Source organism: Notolabrus celidotus, chromosome 6, assembly GCF_009762535.1.
Source record: "Notolabrus celidotus isolate fNotCel1 chromosome 6, fNotCel1.pri, whole genome shotgun sequence".
NCBI classification, from domain to species: Eukaryota; Metazoa; Chordata; class Actinopteri; order Labriformes; family Labridae; genus Notolabrus; species Notolabrus celidotus.
This window is the reverse complement of record NC_048277.1, coordinates 32,030,151-32,048,609: the sequence shown is the minus strand read 5'-3', so window position 1 is coordinate 32,048,609 and position 18,459 is coordinate 32,030,151. Positions and strand designations below refer to the sequence as shown.

Below are 18,459 nucleotides of genomic sequence, written 5' to 3'. Positions count from 1 at the left end.
TTGTGTTTTTAACTTTCACTATGATAATGTTTTGGTGAGGACCGGTTTTGAATCAGTCCCGATCATATGGTTGAGAATCAGCGGCGCTCGTGCATGTGAGCGGGGGGGGGCGTCGTTTTGGAGGAGCTCCGAGGGAGGAGGGGAGGGGTTAGACGGAGTCATGAGGAAAAGCTACATTCAAATTCATGCTGGTTTTCCGAGACTACCAACCCCAGCTTTAATGGTCATTAAACTCACGGTTAATTTGGGGAATAATAAAGTTTCTGTTCTCCATGTCTTAGCCAAGAGATAAAACACAACTGCTATAAATACGTCTTAATCTACATCGAGGAATTTCTTAAAGCTAAATTTAGGCCTGTTTGTTTTTGCATGCTCAATAAGGACAATGAGGTCTTTATTTTCTCAATGGGACTTTCTATAAGCCTGTGTTCATTTGACTGCAGAGAGTTCACTGAGACATAAAATGTTAAACTTCTTGTTTACATTATTGGGGTGGGGTTGGCTGCGTGACTCATGATGAGATATAATGAGTAAGGGATAATGTTAGCAGGTAGTTATGGGAAATAGAATCCCAACAGGGTGAGACAAGACCCCGACCCAAAGCCTCTGGTGTTGCTTGTGTTAGTGAGAGTTAATAACCGTTGTCAAGGGGTTGTGACCAATCAGAATCAAGCATCTTACACAGCAGGAAGATCAGTAAGAGAGCCGGGTAATAAGGTACGATACGATACGATAAGATACATTTTGTGGCCCATTCCTTTATTCCTTTATTCCCTTATTCAGATCCCCATTAGCTGCCACTAATACAGCAGCTACTCCTCCTGGGGTCCACATGAAACAGACATAGCATACAAAATATACATGAAATACAAAAACAGAAAAAGCTATAAACATGACAAAGAAAATTTGTGAATGCTCTACAGACATAAAATAGAAAAACAGGAAAAGCTACAAACATAAAATGAAATAGAAAAACAGAAAATGCCCATGATAATAATATCATAATAAGGGATTCTATAATAATCCATATATTGGAATACAATCAGATAACATAGGCCATAATATCTGATTCACTGAAGAACACAGAATGCCTTTTAAATAGGACACATGCAGGATTCATGTGTTTGTTCACTGCATTCTTAGTCTGGTTTCACTGAGATAAAATGATGCACATGTTTTTCAAAACTATAGATAAATTATAAAATTAGATAAGATAAAACAAGATAAGAAAATACCTGCTTGATCCCGGGGGGGAATTTAAGTTGTTGAAGCAACAGAGACATAGTAGCAGGAGTAGATCAAGAATATTAGCACACAAAAGACAAACATTTAAAAATAAATAAATGAAATGATATAAAAAATATATACAAAATAATAATAAATCAAATAAATATAAAATAATATGAAAATAAATAAATATAATAAAATAGTAATATAATTTAAAAGTATATACAAATATATAAAGTATAGAATATATATATATATACCATATAAAAAAATAGCAATAAGCATCTCATTTAAAAAAGACATATTTTACTTCTTAACAGGCACAACAAAATAACTACATGTAAGTGTGTTCACATTTTATGCTTTAAAACATAACAAGCTACCTCTAGTAGCTACTACCCTCGAACTGCTGCAATGTCAGTAACCACAGCCTGTAGCCTTCAGTCGAACCTCTACCATGTCAGAATGAAGGACGCCAAGCACATTGCTTGAGCGTCAGGCTACCTTGTACAGCATGTAGGAATTCAATTGTTGTCAGTAAGAGGGGCTGTAAATGTTAGGTAGCACTCTATGGCTCTTGAAGTCCACCCATGGCCGGTGAGTGAAAATGCCTCTGAAAATTGGAGTGTGTCCTCCACCTTTCTTCTGCCTCATCTCAGAATTAAGAGCGAGAAAAGCCTTTTCAATTCTCTTTATTCTTTTTGGCGTTGAAAGTGGCGAGCACATCTCTTGACCATCACCTCTGTCCAACATGATGTCCCTGTCTATGTCTTGCATTAATCCATCGTCATCGTAACTTCCATTCACCTTTTACCAAATACAAGAAGAGTGGACTGACTGAAGGATGTCAATAAAGTATTTTCTAAAAGGTTGTTTGTCACATGATGAAGTCCAAGAGATTCTTTATGTGGTGAAGATTTTAGGAAACATTAGTTCTGTTTTCACTTCATGACAGTATTGATGTCAGACTGAGATCTCACTTGTGGGTAAATGTTTTAGTGTCCGTCATTAAAAGGATAAACCTCTCACAGCTGACACTGGCTCTTTCCGTTGTATCCGGTTTCTGACACCTGCGTTTAACGGCTCTCTTCCCATCGCCTCTTTCTCTCTGCTGGGAGTTAATTTTCAGAGGAACTATTTACACGGTTCCCTGTGGATGACTCCAAATCTGGCCCCGACCTTTTTCGTTTCGAAAACATGAAGGCAATACTTATAAAATCTAAACCGTGGGGAGCCCAGCTGCTCTGTGAAAAGAGCACTTTGTCAAAGAGATAGTTGTTTACTTGTTCTGGTTTTGTGAAAAGAAACTTAGAAAGCATGTCGGCTTATTGCCTTTTAAATTGAGTTTCTGCTCTTTAGTTGAAGAATGAAGGTGATGAGAGATTTCCAGGATTCTCAGATTTGATCTTTGAGTCTCTCTCTTATGATTTATAGTTGTTGTTGTTGTTGTCTTTTTCTATTATCCCCTTCTAGACTTTGAGAATGCCTCTGGGTTTGAAGTACGCCTGTCCATCAGAGAGCACCTGGAAGCTCGCCGTGTCGTCTCTGCTCAAGGTTCTGTCCATCGGACTGCCGGTCGCGCGGCAGCATGCCTCATCTGGAAAGTTCGACACCATGTGGCCGGAGCTGGCCAACGCCTTTGAAGACTTCCTTTTCACCAAAAGGTACAAAAAATATTCACACTGCAAAGTCGACAAATGCACAACTTAGAAATTCAGAGTACCAAGCTGTTTGTTTGTTCCATTTATAGCATCCCTCCTGATAACCTTTCCATCCAAGAGTTCCAGAAGAATGAGGCCATTGATGTAGAGGTAAATGTATGCTCCTAGCATCCAGTCTTTTGAAATGAGTTTGTGAGGCAGTAAACGTCATCATTGTGTCTTTTTCTTTCTAGGTGGTCCAGCTGATCAGCACAGAGATTTTGCCGTTTGCCAATTTCATCCCCAAAGACTTTGTTGGCCAGATCATGGCCATGCTCAATAGAGGCTCTATTCACTCCCAGTCTCCCTCATTCACAGGTGAGATATACATCGCGTACCTTTGGCAGCTTCAATAATCCAACACTAGCTGTTGTTTACTTCTTTAAAGGGTGTCCAAGTTCGGATCATACTGAAACCATTAAGTACTTGTTTGTTTGCAAAAATTCCTCCCTGTGGCTCATCCCCAACAATGGCTTCTGTCAAACTCTTCATGTGTTGAGCAAGACAGTAAAGCTCCATCTGTCCACTCGTTGTAAATCACTCTGGCAAGCGGCGGGATCAGCGAAACGCCTAACACGTGAGCGCTTTTGTTTTTTTTGGGCAGAGGCCGAAATCGACGTGAGGATGAGGGAGGATTTTTCGAAGGTGTGTTTCGAGACGCTGCTGCAGTTTTCCTTCAGCAACAAGGTGTCCACCCCGCAGGAGGGATACATCTCCCGCATGGCGCTCTCTGTTCTTTTGAAGAGATCCCAGGATGTTCTGCGGCGCTACGTGGAGGATGAGAGGTTGAGCGGACGCTGCCCCCTGCCCAGGTACAACCCACAATCCACCTCATGATAAAACACAGGCTGCAGAAACCCAAAATCAAGCTTTTACCACTCAGAGATTTAAAAAAACAAAAAATCTCAGCACTATGCACCACATTTTTTTTGTTCTACCTCTTCAGTCTTCAATATAAGAATTTAGAGAAAAAAAGATTAATACTGAAACTTAGAAGGCAGGACAGGGGGACATAAAGAAGGACAATGAGCACCTTAACATGTATGGCAAATGGAATCTGCCTGTTGTGTCTCAAAAGAGCTTCTAATGACATTATAAGATCATATAGATCTAATAACATCATGACGGCTCTCACTACCAGCTTCAGGCTACATTAGCCTCTAATAACATAACACACAAGATCTCCAGATGAACCGTGGTTAGCTGCAATATGAGTATTATGGACACCAATAGGAAACATTTTCATGGATGTCTATTTTTAGCCTTGCAGCGTTAGAGGCATTCTGTGCTGTGTGAGGGTTTGCTCATGAGTGGAATGAAAACCCTGCACATTTCAAAAAATATACAAGCTGTATATTATAAAAGATGGATTGTTGGATACAAACACGACTTGATCAAAGCTGAATATGATACTTTATAATGGACAAACTGAGGGGAAAGATATTTGGTTTCAGGTTTTTAATCAATAAATCTTTATTTGTATATCGCCAAATCACAACAAGCGTTATCTCAAGACGCTTTTACAAACAGAGCAGGTCTAGACCACTCTATTTCAATTTTCAATTCAATTTGCTTTGTTGGCATTAACAAAGACATGTTGTTGCCAAAGCACATAAGATTTATACACATACATTACATATATATTCATTACATATTATATATAGGGGTGAGCCCGACTAAGGATTTGCTTAGTCGAATCTGATTCATCAGATTTTGCCCATAGTCGACGAATAGTCGAATGTTTGTTGTTTTTCCTTATTGACCTAAGTCTATTTTTGATGGAGGCCGCGCCCAGCACGCGTCAATCTGCACAGAAAAGACCAACCTGGACAGGAAGTCAGGCACGAGGATCGAATGCAACATCTGCTCAATTTCAAAATAAAACACCATGTACGGACTCCCGACCATTTAATGATCGTTTAGATCAGAAATACTCATTGATTATGGATGTAAGATACAAACAGCCACATATCAATGATCCATGTCGACTACAACAGGACTTTAAGATGATAACTGTGTCAGACGGTAACAGGGCAACAAAATAGAGCCAAATTATTATTATTAAACTCATCTAAACCTGCAAAAATGAAACTTAACAGTTCTGCAGCATACTCAGTGATGAATAAAGCACAGAAGTAATGGAATACTCTCCAAATGAGCAGAAATCCAACCACAGAAAGGCTCTGTGACCTGTTGTTTGTACTTTGTTCTCTCTATACTGGACCCAGCTTCTCTGAGCTGGCGCAAGCGTCGCAATGCTGCGCATCCTTTATAATTTGAGTGTCAGCCTGATCTCGTCTTACTCCACCATGAGCAGAGCACTGAGCAGCATTTAGGAAGTTACAGCGGCAAGAAACAAACTCCCTTTAACAGGCAGAAACCTCCAGCAGAACCAGACACCCGAGTTGGGGTTGGAAAGAGGGATAGAGGGAGATGAAGAGAGCAAGAGAGAGATGATAGTGGTGAGACAGATCGTAATTGTTGTAACAGCTGGAGTCTGGCACATCCACAGCAGCAGGCCGTCTATGGCAGAGATCCAGAGGACCCTACGAGACAAGGGAGCTCAGGGACTCAGGGTGAGATAGGATCCCAGTGTGTCAGTGCGCCAGTTCCCCCAGCAGTCTAAACCTTAGGCAGCATAACTAAGAGCTGGTCCAAGCCTGAGCCAGCTCTAACTATAAGCTTTATCAGAAAGGAAAGTTTGAAGCCTACTTTTAAGAGTAGAGGGGGTGTCTGCCTCCCAGACCAGTCCCATCTTACAGACAGGACTCAGTCTGATATCATCTTATTCCCCCATGAGCAGAGCAAGTTACAGTGGCAAGAAACAAACTCCCTTTAACAGGCAGAAACCTCGAGAAGGACCAGACACCCGAGTTGGGGTTGGAAAGAGGGATAGAAGGAGATGAAGAGAGCAAGAGAGAGATGATAGTGGTGAGACGGATTGTAATTGCTGTAGACGAGCTGCTGCTGTGGATGTGCCAGACTCCAGCTGTTACAACAGAGATCCAGAGGAACCTACGAGACAAGGGAGCTCAGGGACTCACAGAAAGGAGGTTTTGTAAAATCGTCTTGTGTAAGAACTTAGAGTGCATTTTTCATGAACTTTATGTATTTGCTTTCTGATTTTCATTTTAACAGACAAGTGTATCATAAGAATATAAATGACGTGTTGATGCTCAGTCTTATTTGTTTCATCTGTCCTCTATAACGCGATAACATCCACACATTTGATGCAAAATCAGTCTCTGCAGGTAACAAACATCCTTTGGTCTTTTTCATTCCAGGCAACAAGTGACGGAGATAATCTTTGTCTTGAAAGCTATCAGCACTTTGATGGACTCGCTAAAAAAGACACAGCCAGAAAATGGTGAGTATCAAACTGTGTCAAGGATTGAATAGATCTTGGATACAAAGTGACACAATGAAGAAGAAGAAAAAATAAGGAACACAATAAAGCTCTCCCTATCTGTCATCCAAATGTCAGAGAAATGTGTCAGAGTACAGTTGGGACCATTTTACAAATGAGTTTTATCTCCAATCTGGGTAGAACTGTTTATGTTTCCAGCAAGGTCAATTACAAGAGTTTTTTTCAGCCGCTATAGATTAAAATGAGGCATTGCTAGATTACGTTTTTGAAGTGCCCTTCAATATGTTTGCATTACATCGTCCTTCATTCAGAGCGGAACTCATTTCCAAGCGCCTGTGGGAATTTTATTAAGAAAATGATTTCTCTGATTGCCTTCTATAACACTTTATAATCTCTTGTTCCTCTCCCTCCTCTCCCCACTCCTCCTGTTCTTTCCCTCCACGTTCTCTGCTTCTTCCGTTTACGGCCCGCAGTGGATGGCAACACATGGGCTCAGGTGATAGCCCTGTACCCCACGCTGGTGGAGTGCATTACATGCTCGTCATCTGAGGTGAGCTCAGCCCTGAAGGAGGCCTTGGGGCCCTTTAAAGACTTTATGCAGCCACCCGTCTCCAGAGTACAGAACGGGGAGTCCTGACCAGGCTCGCTCACATGAGCTCTTTGTTTTTTTTTATAAACGAAAAAAAAATCTTGAATGTGTCTTCTCGACCCACGTGCTTTACGAGTGCACGGACATGAACTCCACGTGAGCCCCCCCATCTTTCGGTGACATGAAGCAACCCTCAAGAACAAGAGATTCAAGGCCTTCTCGGACGACGACGACGACGATGACCCTGACCTTCATACGCTTCATCGTATGCTTCTCATGTGAGCTGATAATGCCTTCGCCCCCCCTCCATGCTCATTCAGACTGGCTGCACTCTTGTGTTATCCTCAGAGATTAAAAATAATTGCAGTGTTGCCTCTTGGTTTAGTTTTTTTTTTTCTTTTGTTTCTCCCTTTGAGGCCGAGTTGATGTACAGTGTGTGGTGATATATTGTTGATGATATAATTAAGAAAAAAATGCAAAAACTGGGGCTTTATTGATCTTAAAAATGAACATAAAAGACTTTTGCAACATTTTCAAACAGTGAGGATTTTATGCAAGAAAACAAATCTTACTGTAACATTCCATGTCATCTTTAGCCAGCCATCTGAGAAGGGATTTACTTGTCTGCATAAAATAAATGGGACAATTCTACCATCGTCTGTGCTGTGTGCGCTCAGTTACAATGCATGTTACCTTCCTGAAAATACCTCTGGTAAAAACATTTTTTTTATTTATCTGTTTATTCATATCTTAAAAAAAATGACATCTCAAATGAACATTTAATTTATAGAAGTTATTACATTTAGATTCATTTTCATTTTTATCTGCCTTGATGACTCTTCAACACTTTTTAAATCAAAAAACATTATTTAAAAGCCTTAGAATATCTTCATATATAATGAGCTGAACATAATTCAAATATAACCTACACTTCATATATTTTCATAGCTCATCAAGCAGCCCTACTCAAAGTGTCCATTGTGAAGTAATGCAATCTGTTTAAATGTAAAGCTACAAAAACATGACTTAACAGCCATAAAAAATGGAAATGTAACTAAACTATCAATCAATCAATCAACCAAGCTTATTTATAGAGCAACTTTCATACAAATCAAATGCAGTTCAAAGTGCTTTACAGTGATTTAAAAGCACTCCAGATATATCATGACTAAACATAAAACAGAAATGGACCCCAATTGCAATAAAATGTAGATATGAATAAACAACAAGAAGAAATAGTGATTAAATAAGTAAATTAATGATAAAACATGACAAGTTAAGACAATAAAAAACAAAAAGATAAAAGTCTAAGATAAATAAAAGCTCTAAAAATAGCAATAAAAAAATTGTGGTTATATAATAAAAATTTGAGAGTTAAATTTAGATTAAAAAATAAAGTATTAAAAAATATATAAATTGACATTAAAATGATAAATTATTTAGTTATTAAAAAAGCCTACATAAAAGCCAAACTAAATAGATGGATCTTAATTTTACTTTTTAAAGTCTCAATATTCCTGGCTCCTATTAGTCGTCTGCAGGTGGCGCTACTGTCTAAACCACAGTAACTACTTTTTTTTGTCTTGTACAGGAAACCTCAACATCAGCTGGTTGCACCTGTAATCTTCTTAGCATAGTGTTACTTGGCATGTGAATAGTGTGGACGCATACATCACAAAGCACACAACTTCATTAATTGGGTCAATGTTTGGATACTCCAGGTCAAATATGACTGATACAAGTGAACGTTGCTCAGTTGAATTATTACTTGAGTTAAAGTACTGGAGTACCTAATCTACTTTCTAAAAGCATGTCAAACCATATTTCCAAAATGCATGAGTGCAGTCAGGAATACATGAGAGTACGTTCTGCTACGTTATGTCTATTTAGAAACCATTATTCAGATTTGTTAAACTCACATGCTTTAGAAAAATGAACACTTGCACATAAATCAGCACAATAAGAACTCACGGCTAAGATAGAAAAATATATTTGAAGTGTGTTTTAATTTTCTAGTTTGATCCAGATTCTATCTGCTATAATCATAGACCGTATAAATAATGGACATAGGGGGAGCCATATTGGAAATGCTGAATGCAACCAAACTTCTGTCGAGCTAGTGTGACATTAAGAGGCGGGCTTTGAGCCTCCTAGCCAACAGCTACGGTGTTCCTGCCTGTCAATCAAGTCAGCTGTGCTTCTCGTAATGGAAAACTCTTAATCTTAATACCTTCAAAACTGCCGCATTATAAAAAAATTCACCCCCCTGTACAGTGTGTGTTGATCAAGAAATTAGCTATCCGGACTCCACTCGTTTTTTTGTACCAGGCTGTAAACGTGTTTATTTCTACTGTAAAGATCGGCTTTTTTCAATTTGTGTGTATGTGGTTTCCAGTACTTCCGCATTGGCTTCAATTCTCGTGGCCGGAGGTTGCTGCTTGGTTAAAATAAAGGAAGCAGGCTTTAGACCTATACTGCAGCCAGTCACCAGGGGGAGCTCTACAAATTGTGGCTTCACCCACAAAAACAGAAAATTAATATTTTAATGACTTTTATGAACATATCACTAGGTTCCCCAAACATGGCACTGTCTTAAAGGTGACATATCATGCAAAATCGACTTTTTAATGGTTCTCTACCTGAAATATGTGTCCCTGGCATGTCTACAAACCCCCCGAGAATGAAAAGAATCCATTCTGCCCCTGTTCTGATTTCTCCACCTTTCTGTAAATGTGTGCTGAAACAAGCCGTTTCAGTTGTCAGTGTTTTTCATACGTCACAATGACATCCGGTCTGTAACAGAAGCCAGAGCTCGGAGCTTGTTCAGCCCATAGACTGTATAAAATACAACTCAACTCTCCTCCGTTTTTCATTCCCTGCACACGTGTGTGCTAACAAGGAGCTTAGGAGGGAGGCATGCTAGTTGTAGGCTGTCTTAATAAACACAAAGGTCGGTTTTACTCCCCACGTCTGCAGATTTGAAGATCTAGTGGATGATTTTTATTTTTCATGGATAAGTGCTAGCGCTAGTTAGCATAGCCACATAGCTACATGTTTGTAGCTGTGTACCAAGACACACGTCGACATACTGACAAATAAAACAACAAGAAACACAAAATCTGTGACCAATCCTTCAGAAAGGTCCTGCTGCAGGCGCCTCTCCGTCAGGATCAGATTCTGGATCATATTCAGGGGGTTGAAGTAACGCGGGTCTGTGAGCAGCCATGTACAGTATATTCAGCCAACCTGTAAACATTAGATCAACGTGCTGGACAGCCGAGGCAACATCCACTTCCTGAGGGGGCGTGGTCAGAGAGAAAACAGAGTGTTCTGAGCAGGGCTGAAAAAGAGGGCTTTTCAGGCATGCCAAAATCTGATTTCAAAGTGTTTTTTTGAGCAATAAACTTTAAAGACATGTTTTGGGGACCTCTTAGACCAATATATTTTGATGAAAAAGAGCGTAATATGTCACCTTTAATATATGTATATCTTACTAAGATGTTAAACTATAAAAGTGTAATATCTATTTTTTTTTACCACTCAGTTAAAATATTGTTAATAATGCTTTATAAGGCAGTTTAAAACTAAGGCTTTGTGATTATCTTGTGATTTCCATTATGGAGTGCCATAACTGTGCAGTAGGTGGTGTTATAATGAGAAAAGGGAAACCTCTGCAACAGAAAACACCTCTTTTCCCTTCATATTGTCGTCCCTGTAGCTCCAACACCACATCACATTATTGAACCTCCTCCTGCAAGCTGCGCGGACCGCTCCGCTCCCTCCGCGCGTCCCTGCGGAGGTCCCCGCGCCTGCGTTTTTGGCTCATCCACTAGGTCATATGAGGGGAAAAGACCGGTTTGTGGTTTGCATTGAAGAAAGGGAGGAAGAAGAGGAGGGAGGGAGGAGGGAGGGAGGGAGGAGGAGGAGGAGGGAGTGGGTCTGCTTGGGCGGGGTTTCCCTCTTATTTCAAGTCTGCACAGAAGAAGAAGAAGAGGAGGGAAGAGGAAGAGGACGGAGCTGCTCCAGCGCCTGCATGGGAATGTCGACACACGGACGGACGCTGCGTTTTTTTTTTTAACCTTCACGACCATTTTTCTCTTTGTCTGCATTGTCCTTCTGTGTTTCTCTCCACTCTCCGTGTGACCACGCACTGGCTGAGGTAGTAGTTTGTGCTGTTGGTTGGGTTGTGACACTGCCCGCTATGGAGATGACTGCGCAAGCTACTGCCTTGCTAGTGCTGGTGTCTCCACTTCAGCCAGAGCCGAGGGTGGAAAAAGCAGCCCCTGCTTTCAACGCTGTTACATGGTTTGTCCAGGTAATAACACCCTGTTAGTGTCGCAGATAGCCACAGTGTTGTAATCGCAGCTTTAATGTACTCCCTTGTGATTGCATTTTTTGAAGTAAAAACCATTTAAGAAGTGTATCATCCAATAAAACAGAGAATGATTCATGCGTAAAAGCACTTTGTTGTATGCAGTTTTAATTTGACACCTCCTCACTCACATGCATTCTGTATTTAAAGCACCATTATGTATTTTTCTGCAGGACGGGGTAGGCTCAGGTTTGCATGCTGTAAATGCATTTTTTTGAGTCTATGTGTGAGTATTTTTTTAAAAAAGCAAACAGAAGTCGATATCTGTTTATGGATTTGCATGGTTTTTCCAGCACCTCAGGCGGAGTGGGCTGTGTAAGAAAGCATGTAGGTCAACTGTACTGTTGCTATGAGAAGAGGAGTGACGTGGCTCCTACTGCCCACAGAGGTATCCTACAATACATCTGCTCTCTCACACACACACTCACACACACAAACACAGGCTGGCTTTATGGCTCTCCCCGACGTCCTTTGTTGATAGTGCTGCATACCATCACACACTGGAGCAGATAGTGTGTCTGTGAATGTGTGTGTGTGTGTGTGCTCTCTGCCTGCACATAAACACCTCTTCTGTGCAGGGCCAAGAGCTCAGAAATCTGTGCAGCACTGTTGGCTTTAATAATCTGATTATTATGCTAAATCTGGATGCCTCAGTACTAAAACTCTATGGTATGCACAGACAGACGCACCACATGACCTAACCCCCACAGGCGTTTGGAGCAGCGGTGTCCTCACTGAGCTCTGAGCTGAGCGCTGATGTGGGTCATGCTGTTGTGACTTAACCTTTGAAATCCTCTCTCTGCTGCCCAGCAGCATCTGGTTTGCTCTGTATCACATTAGTATGGGCAGTCAGGGGTCTCATGGTGGGAGTGGGGGTGGGGGGGGACCGAGAGAATGGGTAATGAGCTTTGATTGGCTGCAGGGGCCAGGCAGCGTGCCCAGGTCGATGAAACCATGCAGGGGCTGCAGTCTTGTGTTCATCAGACCCTCATCAGACTCAATGATAGCAGGCCACTCACTCACAACCACTGACTTAGAGGAGATTGAATCCTGCTTTTGACCTTCCAGGAAGACTCCTTTGAAATATTTATGAGTTCACACTTGATAGTGTGTTACTCAGAGTTATCTTCATCTCCGGCCCACTAGCATCTGTGCTGACATTGAACAATAAATTCTGCTACTCATTGTAGAGCTACACGTAGGCTGGGAAGAAGAAGAAGCAGACTTGTAAACAAACCACACATTGGCCTGTTGGAGTCCTACACGTCTGCGTTTAATCTATTCACACAAGTGTGTGTCTCATGTAAGAAATGTAAGTAATCCAGCCTCCAGGGTAAAACCAAAACATCATTTATCACACCCTGACTGAAAAGAGAGCCGGTCTATGGACCAGTGAGCAGAGCCGAGGCAGCCCCTGTCCTCCTCATCCATCTTGTGTCAGGGCTTCTCATTCGAGCCGGCCCACAGATAAATCACATTCGATGCAGCCGAAGCCCTAAAGCAGTAAATTAGAGCCCCCAGTGGAAAATTCAGCCACTCAGATGGGTATCACAGCTGCACGGCTTAGGCAGCCGCGCCCTCGTCCTGACAGGACAGTCCACCCTCATGTGTCCACAAAATACCTTCACACATGCTGCCTCTGTAATGCAAAGTGTTTGGAGGTAGTGCTAACATAAGTGTTATTATTCATCAGTGTATTATACAAAATGAATGTCTAACAATCATGACCATCAAAGAACGCCAAACATGGCTGGTTTCAAGAACTTCTGCTGGTTTCCATTGAATTATCCTTTAAACAGGGTTGAGTCTGCATACTGCTGATTATTTTTCTCAATTAATTCACAGTTTGAAAATTAAAAAATAAATCATAATATCTTAAAGGAGAGGGTTTCTCTGTTGTTTAAATGTCCACTTTTGTCAAAACCAAAAATCATAAAGGAAATTTGGGGCCCCTATTAAAAGCTTTAAATAGCTTCCTTGGGATCACCCCTTTCCACACATCTGACCATTTTTGAAATGTTCACTGAATATATATAGATGTATATTTGGGATGATGTGTGTGAATAAACTAAATAAACTAAACTAAATTCAAGACCCTAAAAACAGCAAATTCTTGCCTTAAAGCACCTGTGACCATCGAGAGTTCCATAATTTTCCCTAAAAATGACTTCAAGATGTTATTGATCAAGAGATTAAGCTGATTATTTCTCCTTCTAACACTTAATTGACTAATTGTTTCAGCTATAGTTGTGAATTTAATCAGCTTTTGGTTGTGGATTATTGGTAGGAAAATCTGAAGATGTCATCATGGGCTTCAGGAAATTTTGATTGATTGATGATTTTGTTTTGAACATGTAAATAAAAAATACACACTGGTTGTTTTATGAATTAATTTCTTTGTTTGGTTCCATTTTTTATTGAATTCACTATAATAATGACTTGATCAATAATCCATGGAATAATTGCCAGCAAGCAGAATTAAAACAAATAAATTATTGAAGGTTTTCAGCGACTATCTGGATTCTATCTTCATCATTCAAGTTATTTTCAAGCAGCAGAAAAGCCAAACGTGTGAGGATGTTCTGCTTCTCTAATACCACAATGAATATCTTAGAGATTTCATTTACAAGTCAGATATTCAAAAATGAACCAGAGAAAAGTAGCAATGAAAACATCCATCGCTGCAGCCTTGTTTTGAATGCAGAACTTCAAATAATATGAAAACTACATCCATCATCCTGATCCTCTGAAAGGAGGCTTGTCACCTAAGCAGCACAGCTCCTCTTCAGCAGGGAGAGATGAGTATCTCACTGAAAGCCCACTCAGCATCTCCCTCAGATCTGTCCACGGGTGGGGTGGGAGTGCTGTAACCTTGGAAAAACAAGCCACCCACAGGAATGACTATGTCATCAGTGCCGTCATCCAATCTGGACCACAAACACACACACACACAAACACATGCATGCACACACATCTATACACATACGCACGTGTGGAGAGTAGGAGTGGAGTGCCAAATCAGTGCTGGCCTGACTGGAGGAGGATGTAGGACGGCCTGTGGGAACCAGATGGCCCTCCAGCTCCTGCAGAGGATCAGGAGTGTGAGACTCCCACAGCATTTTATCAAGTGTATGAAGACATCCATGAAGGTAAAGGTGGGGTTTGTATGTGCTTGTGTTTGCAGGAAGGATTATATGAACCAAACAGTAAAAAGCCTTTGAGCTTACTATAAAACTGACTGTTTTACTGTTGTTACCAATATGTGTTGCTCACAAGCCTCCTGCTCTCTGCTGTGGTATCCCAAAATTCCCCATTTTGCTTTAAAGCTACAGAAGAAGTGTGAAGGCACTGAAAGCAAAAGACACAGAAGTGATAATCAGCCAGCAAAGAAGAGATGAACTGGTGAAATGTCTGAAAAGGCCATGTGGTTTACCCCATAGACATATAAAGAGTAGACGCCACATTGGCTGCTGGGGCGCAAGAAATACGGCCGCCATCTTGGTCTGGTCATCCTACCCATGATCCTACCTGTAAACGTAAGCTGAAGCAGCAGAGACTTCAAGATGCCAGAGCACTGTGTGGCAAAATACCTATCATACATCACATATATCACATATCAGAATATTCTATTACTGTTAAGCCCACTATGCATTTTTAAATATGCTGAACCATGTGTCCTGTATCATACCTACATGTATGACGTTTGCAGAAAATAAAAAACCTGCATGAAAATCAGTTTAGTATTCAGAGAGTGATGATTGATTGAATGCACTGACACTGAATTGCACCTGCCAAACAGATTACACTGAGTAGAGAGGGTGACCGGACCAAGATGGCGGCCCTACGGCTCATCAGCGCCAATAGGTAGTAGTGGTCGATGTGGCGTCTACTCTTTATATGTCTATGGTTTACCCTCCTCAATCAAGTATGGATTGGCACCAGGTATAAAATCTCATCTGCTTCATGTGGAGTCTAAACTTCCTCTTCACCCCTGTACAAAAGCTTCACTTCTTCTAGTTTCATCTATCTTAATCTGCATTTTCTACGCCTTTAAGTAAAATGCGCAAGTAAACTGTAGCATAAGGAATCAAGGGAACAAAAGGATCCACCTTAAAGGAGTTATCACAGTGGGCATTTTGACATGTGCAACATCTGTGCTCTTCACACTGTAACACGCCAAATATCACGTGTGAAATAGGCTTAATTTAAATGCTACTTTAACTCCGTCAAAAAATATCAGCTTATGCGTGCAAACCACTTTAAAGGATCTGATCGGCTGTCACACGTCATTGTCTATGCAAATGTAACAGTATTTTTATACCACCTGTGTCATATTTGGCAGTCCAAAACCTGCAGGGAAACCTGCCAGACTCCAACTATTATTAGCATCAATTTTATGGGCTCTGTGAGCCTCACAGGAGAGATATTTTATCCTCAGAAAAATACATTGCAGATGGAAATGCAAAGCCCTAATGTTCTCTTAAAATCTGGAGGATAAATAGATATCAGTGGATCTCAAAAGTAGGCCCATAGATTCTAGTTATTGGAGCTCTATAGGGTGCATCGGAAAAACACAGACATGCTGATGCACAGCAAATATTTGAGCATTTAAAGGTATGTGGTGTAATGTTTAAATTTCTGGTGCCAACAAACCATCAAGTGTTCTCTTACAAGGACTCTGGAAGGCTTCATTTTTCATATAGCTGTCATGTCATGTACAATGAGGTTCAAACTCCTGATTTGATTTCCATTTTCAGTCTCTGGTATTTCAAGTATTTGATATCACAACCGTATCTGAGCATGCATTGTCCCACACCTGCTCTCACTTACAACAAATAATTGAAACACCAGTTGGAACAGGGATGGACGGTCTTGATATTTCTCTTAAGTTATCGAGTTGTCTTTCCTCACTTCAGGGTGTGTGTGTGGGAGCTTCAGAGTCGAATTACGCCCCTCGCAGCAGCCTTCACCATGAAATCTTCTGTCAGACTCCTCTGTGAACCGATACCCTTCATCCACATATCGCTCTGGGACTGAATGTGACACAGTTTGTCAGAGTGGTGATGATCTTATTCTATAGAGCCAGTGAAGTGTCCCCATTTAAGCCTAGAGTTTCTATAAAGGACCCTTAAATTTTTTATTCTGCAATCAAATACATCTAAAGGACTTATGTCTCAGCGGGATGCAGAAAAACCCGTCCATGCATCATCTTTAGCAGACTAGACTACTGTAACGGGGTCTTTACAGGACTCCCTAAAAAGTCCATCAGACGACTGCAGCTCATACAGAATGCTGCTGCTCGAGTCCTAACAAGGACCAAAAAATAGACCACATCACTCCAGTTCTTAGATCTCTATACTGGCTTCCTGTCTGTCAGAGACTAGACTTTAAAATCCTGCTGATGGTTTATAAAGCACTGAATGATTTAGGCCCAAAATACATTGCTGATCTGCTGCTACTTTGTGAACCACCTCGACCTCTGAGGTCATCAGGTACTGGTCTGCTTTCAGTCCCTAGAGCAGGGGTGTCCAAACTTATTTCAAAGAGGGCCACATATGATGTTGTAAGAATACCTCAGGGCCAGTGGCTCCTATACTGTGACTTAGGAATCATAAAGGTTATGTATGAAATATCTATTTAATAACAATTATTTAAAAAATGTCCTCAATAAAACAGTTACTAGGAAGTCGTCAGTTCTCCACAAGCCATGTAAACATGAGCAAACTTTATCTTCTTCTGGAGGAAAATGTTTTTCATTAGGGTCGGGCAATGTGGGAAAAATATTGTCTCATTATTTTCCTATGGCAGGATTACAATCTGGATTTCATCACACTTCTTTTTCATGTTGATTTTAAGACTTTTCTGACCAGCAGACAACATTTTAAGAATAAAATATATTTTCCTGAGTCCTGAACAATTTTTATGCACCAAATTTTTCCCTTTTCTGCACAATTTCTTAATTTTGATCTTGTCTTGTGTCCTCTTTTGTGCCTTCTGAACTTTTAATCTTCATCAAGAACATTTTCACATCATGATAAAAACATTCATTTGAAAACCTATCAACTTTAAGAGTTCTTGTGTTTCTTTTTGCAGAATCCCCAGTGCTTTGGCTTGAGACAAGTAGTCCATATGAAGCTTTTTGAGACGTTTCTGGATTGACTTTAGTTTTGTTTGTCCTTCTTTTAACCTACAAAGCCCTTAAAAATCAGGCACCCTCGTATCTTAAAGAGCTCATAGTGCCCTATTACCCCTCTAGAACTCTACGCTCCCAACATGCAGGCTTGCTAGTTGTACCTAAAATCTCTAAAAGTAGTATGGGAGGTAGAACCTTCAGTTATCAGGCCCCCCTCCTTTGGAATCATCTACCAGTCAGGGTCCGGGAGGCAGACACCCTCTCCACTTTTAAGAGTAGACTTAAAACTTTCCTTTTTGATAAAGCTTATAGTTAGAGCTGGTTCAGGCTTGGACCAGCTTTTGTCATGCTGCTATAGGCCTAGACTGCCGGGGGAACTGGCACACTGACACACTGGGATCCTAGCTCACCCCCTTCCCCCCAACCCCTTCATCACTTACTTTAACTCTGCCTGTCCCATTAAAGTTACTAACCATAGACCTTTCTGGAGTCCCTGAGCTCCATTGTCTCGTAGATTCCTCTGAGCTGCCGTAGACGTCCTCCTGCTGCGGACGATCTGGACTCCAGCTGATACGGACGTGCTGGACTCCAGCGGCAACAGCTTCTATGACTCGTCTCATCACTATCACCTCTCTCTCTTACTCCCCTCTATCTGTCTTTCCAGACCCAACTCGGTGGAGGCATGATGGCTGTCTAACATGAGTCTGGTTCTGCCTGAGGTTTCTACCTGTTAAAAGGAAGTTTTTCCTCACCACTGTAACTAGCTAAATACTGCGATGTGCAATGCTCCTGATGGATTAAGGTGGGGTCAGACTGAGTCTTACCCTGTCTTGAAGTTGGGTCTCTGTTCATAATTTGACATAGAGTGGTCTAGACCTCCTATGTTTGTAAAAGCGTCTTGAGATACAATTTGTTGTGATTTGGCGCTATACAAATAAAGATTGATTGATTGATTTGTGCGCTTGAAAGAAACTGCAAATGTACAGATGATTCAGCAGGTGATTCATTTCTTTGCTATAAATAACACAATTTAAGATGGAAGCATGGGGCCATAAATAAATGGACCTTGGG

General features: G+C 41.0%; 1 protein-coding gene across 4 annotated transcripts in view; it reads left to right on the top strand.

Moving 5' to 3' along the window:
* The window catches only part of mon2 (MON2 homolog, regulator of endosome-to-Golgi trafficking), a 64,854-nt gene extending 57,315 nt beyond the window's left edge, over positions 1-7,539 (top strand). For all 4 annotated transcript variants that reach the window (XM_034685426.1, XM_034685424.1, XM_034685425.1 and 1 more), the window contains 6 exons: positions 2,701-2,891; positions 2,978-3,038; positions 3,122-3,245; positions 3,532-3,739; positions 6,212-6,294; positions 6,768-7,539. In XM_034685426.1, coding sequence (XP_034541317.1) covers positions 2,701-2,891; positions 2,978-3,038; positions 3,122-3,245; positions 3,532-3,739; positions 6,212-6,294; positions 6,768-6,931 — 831 coding nt within the window. In that variant the 3' untranslated portion in view covers positions 6,932-7,539. The remainder of the gene's footprint in view (positions 1-2,700; positions 2,892-2,977; positions 3,039-3,121; positions 3,246-3,531; positions 3,740-6,211; positions 6,295-6,767) is intronic.
* Positions 7,540-18,459: the final 10,920 nt, after the last annotated feature.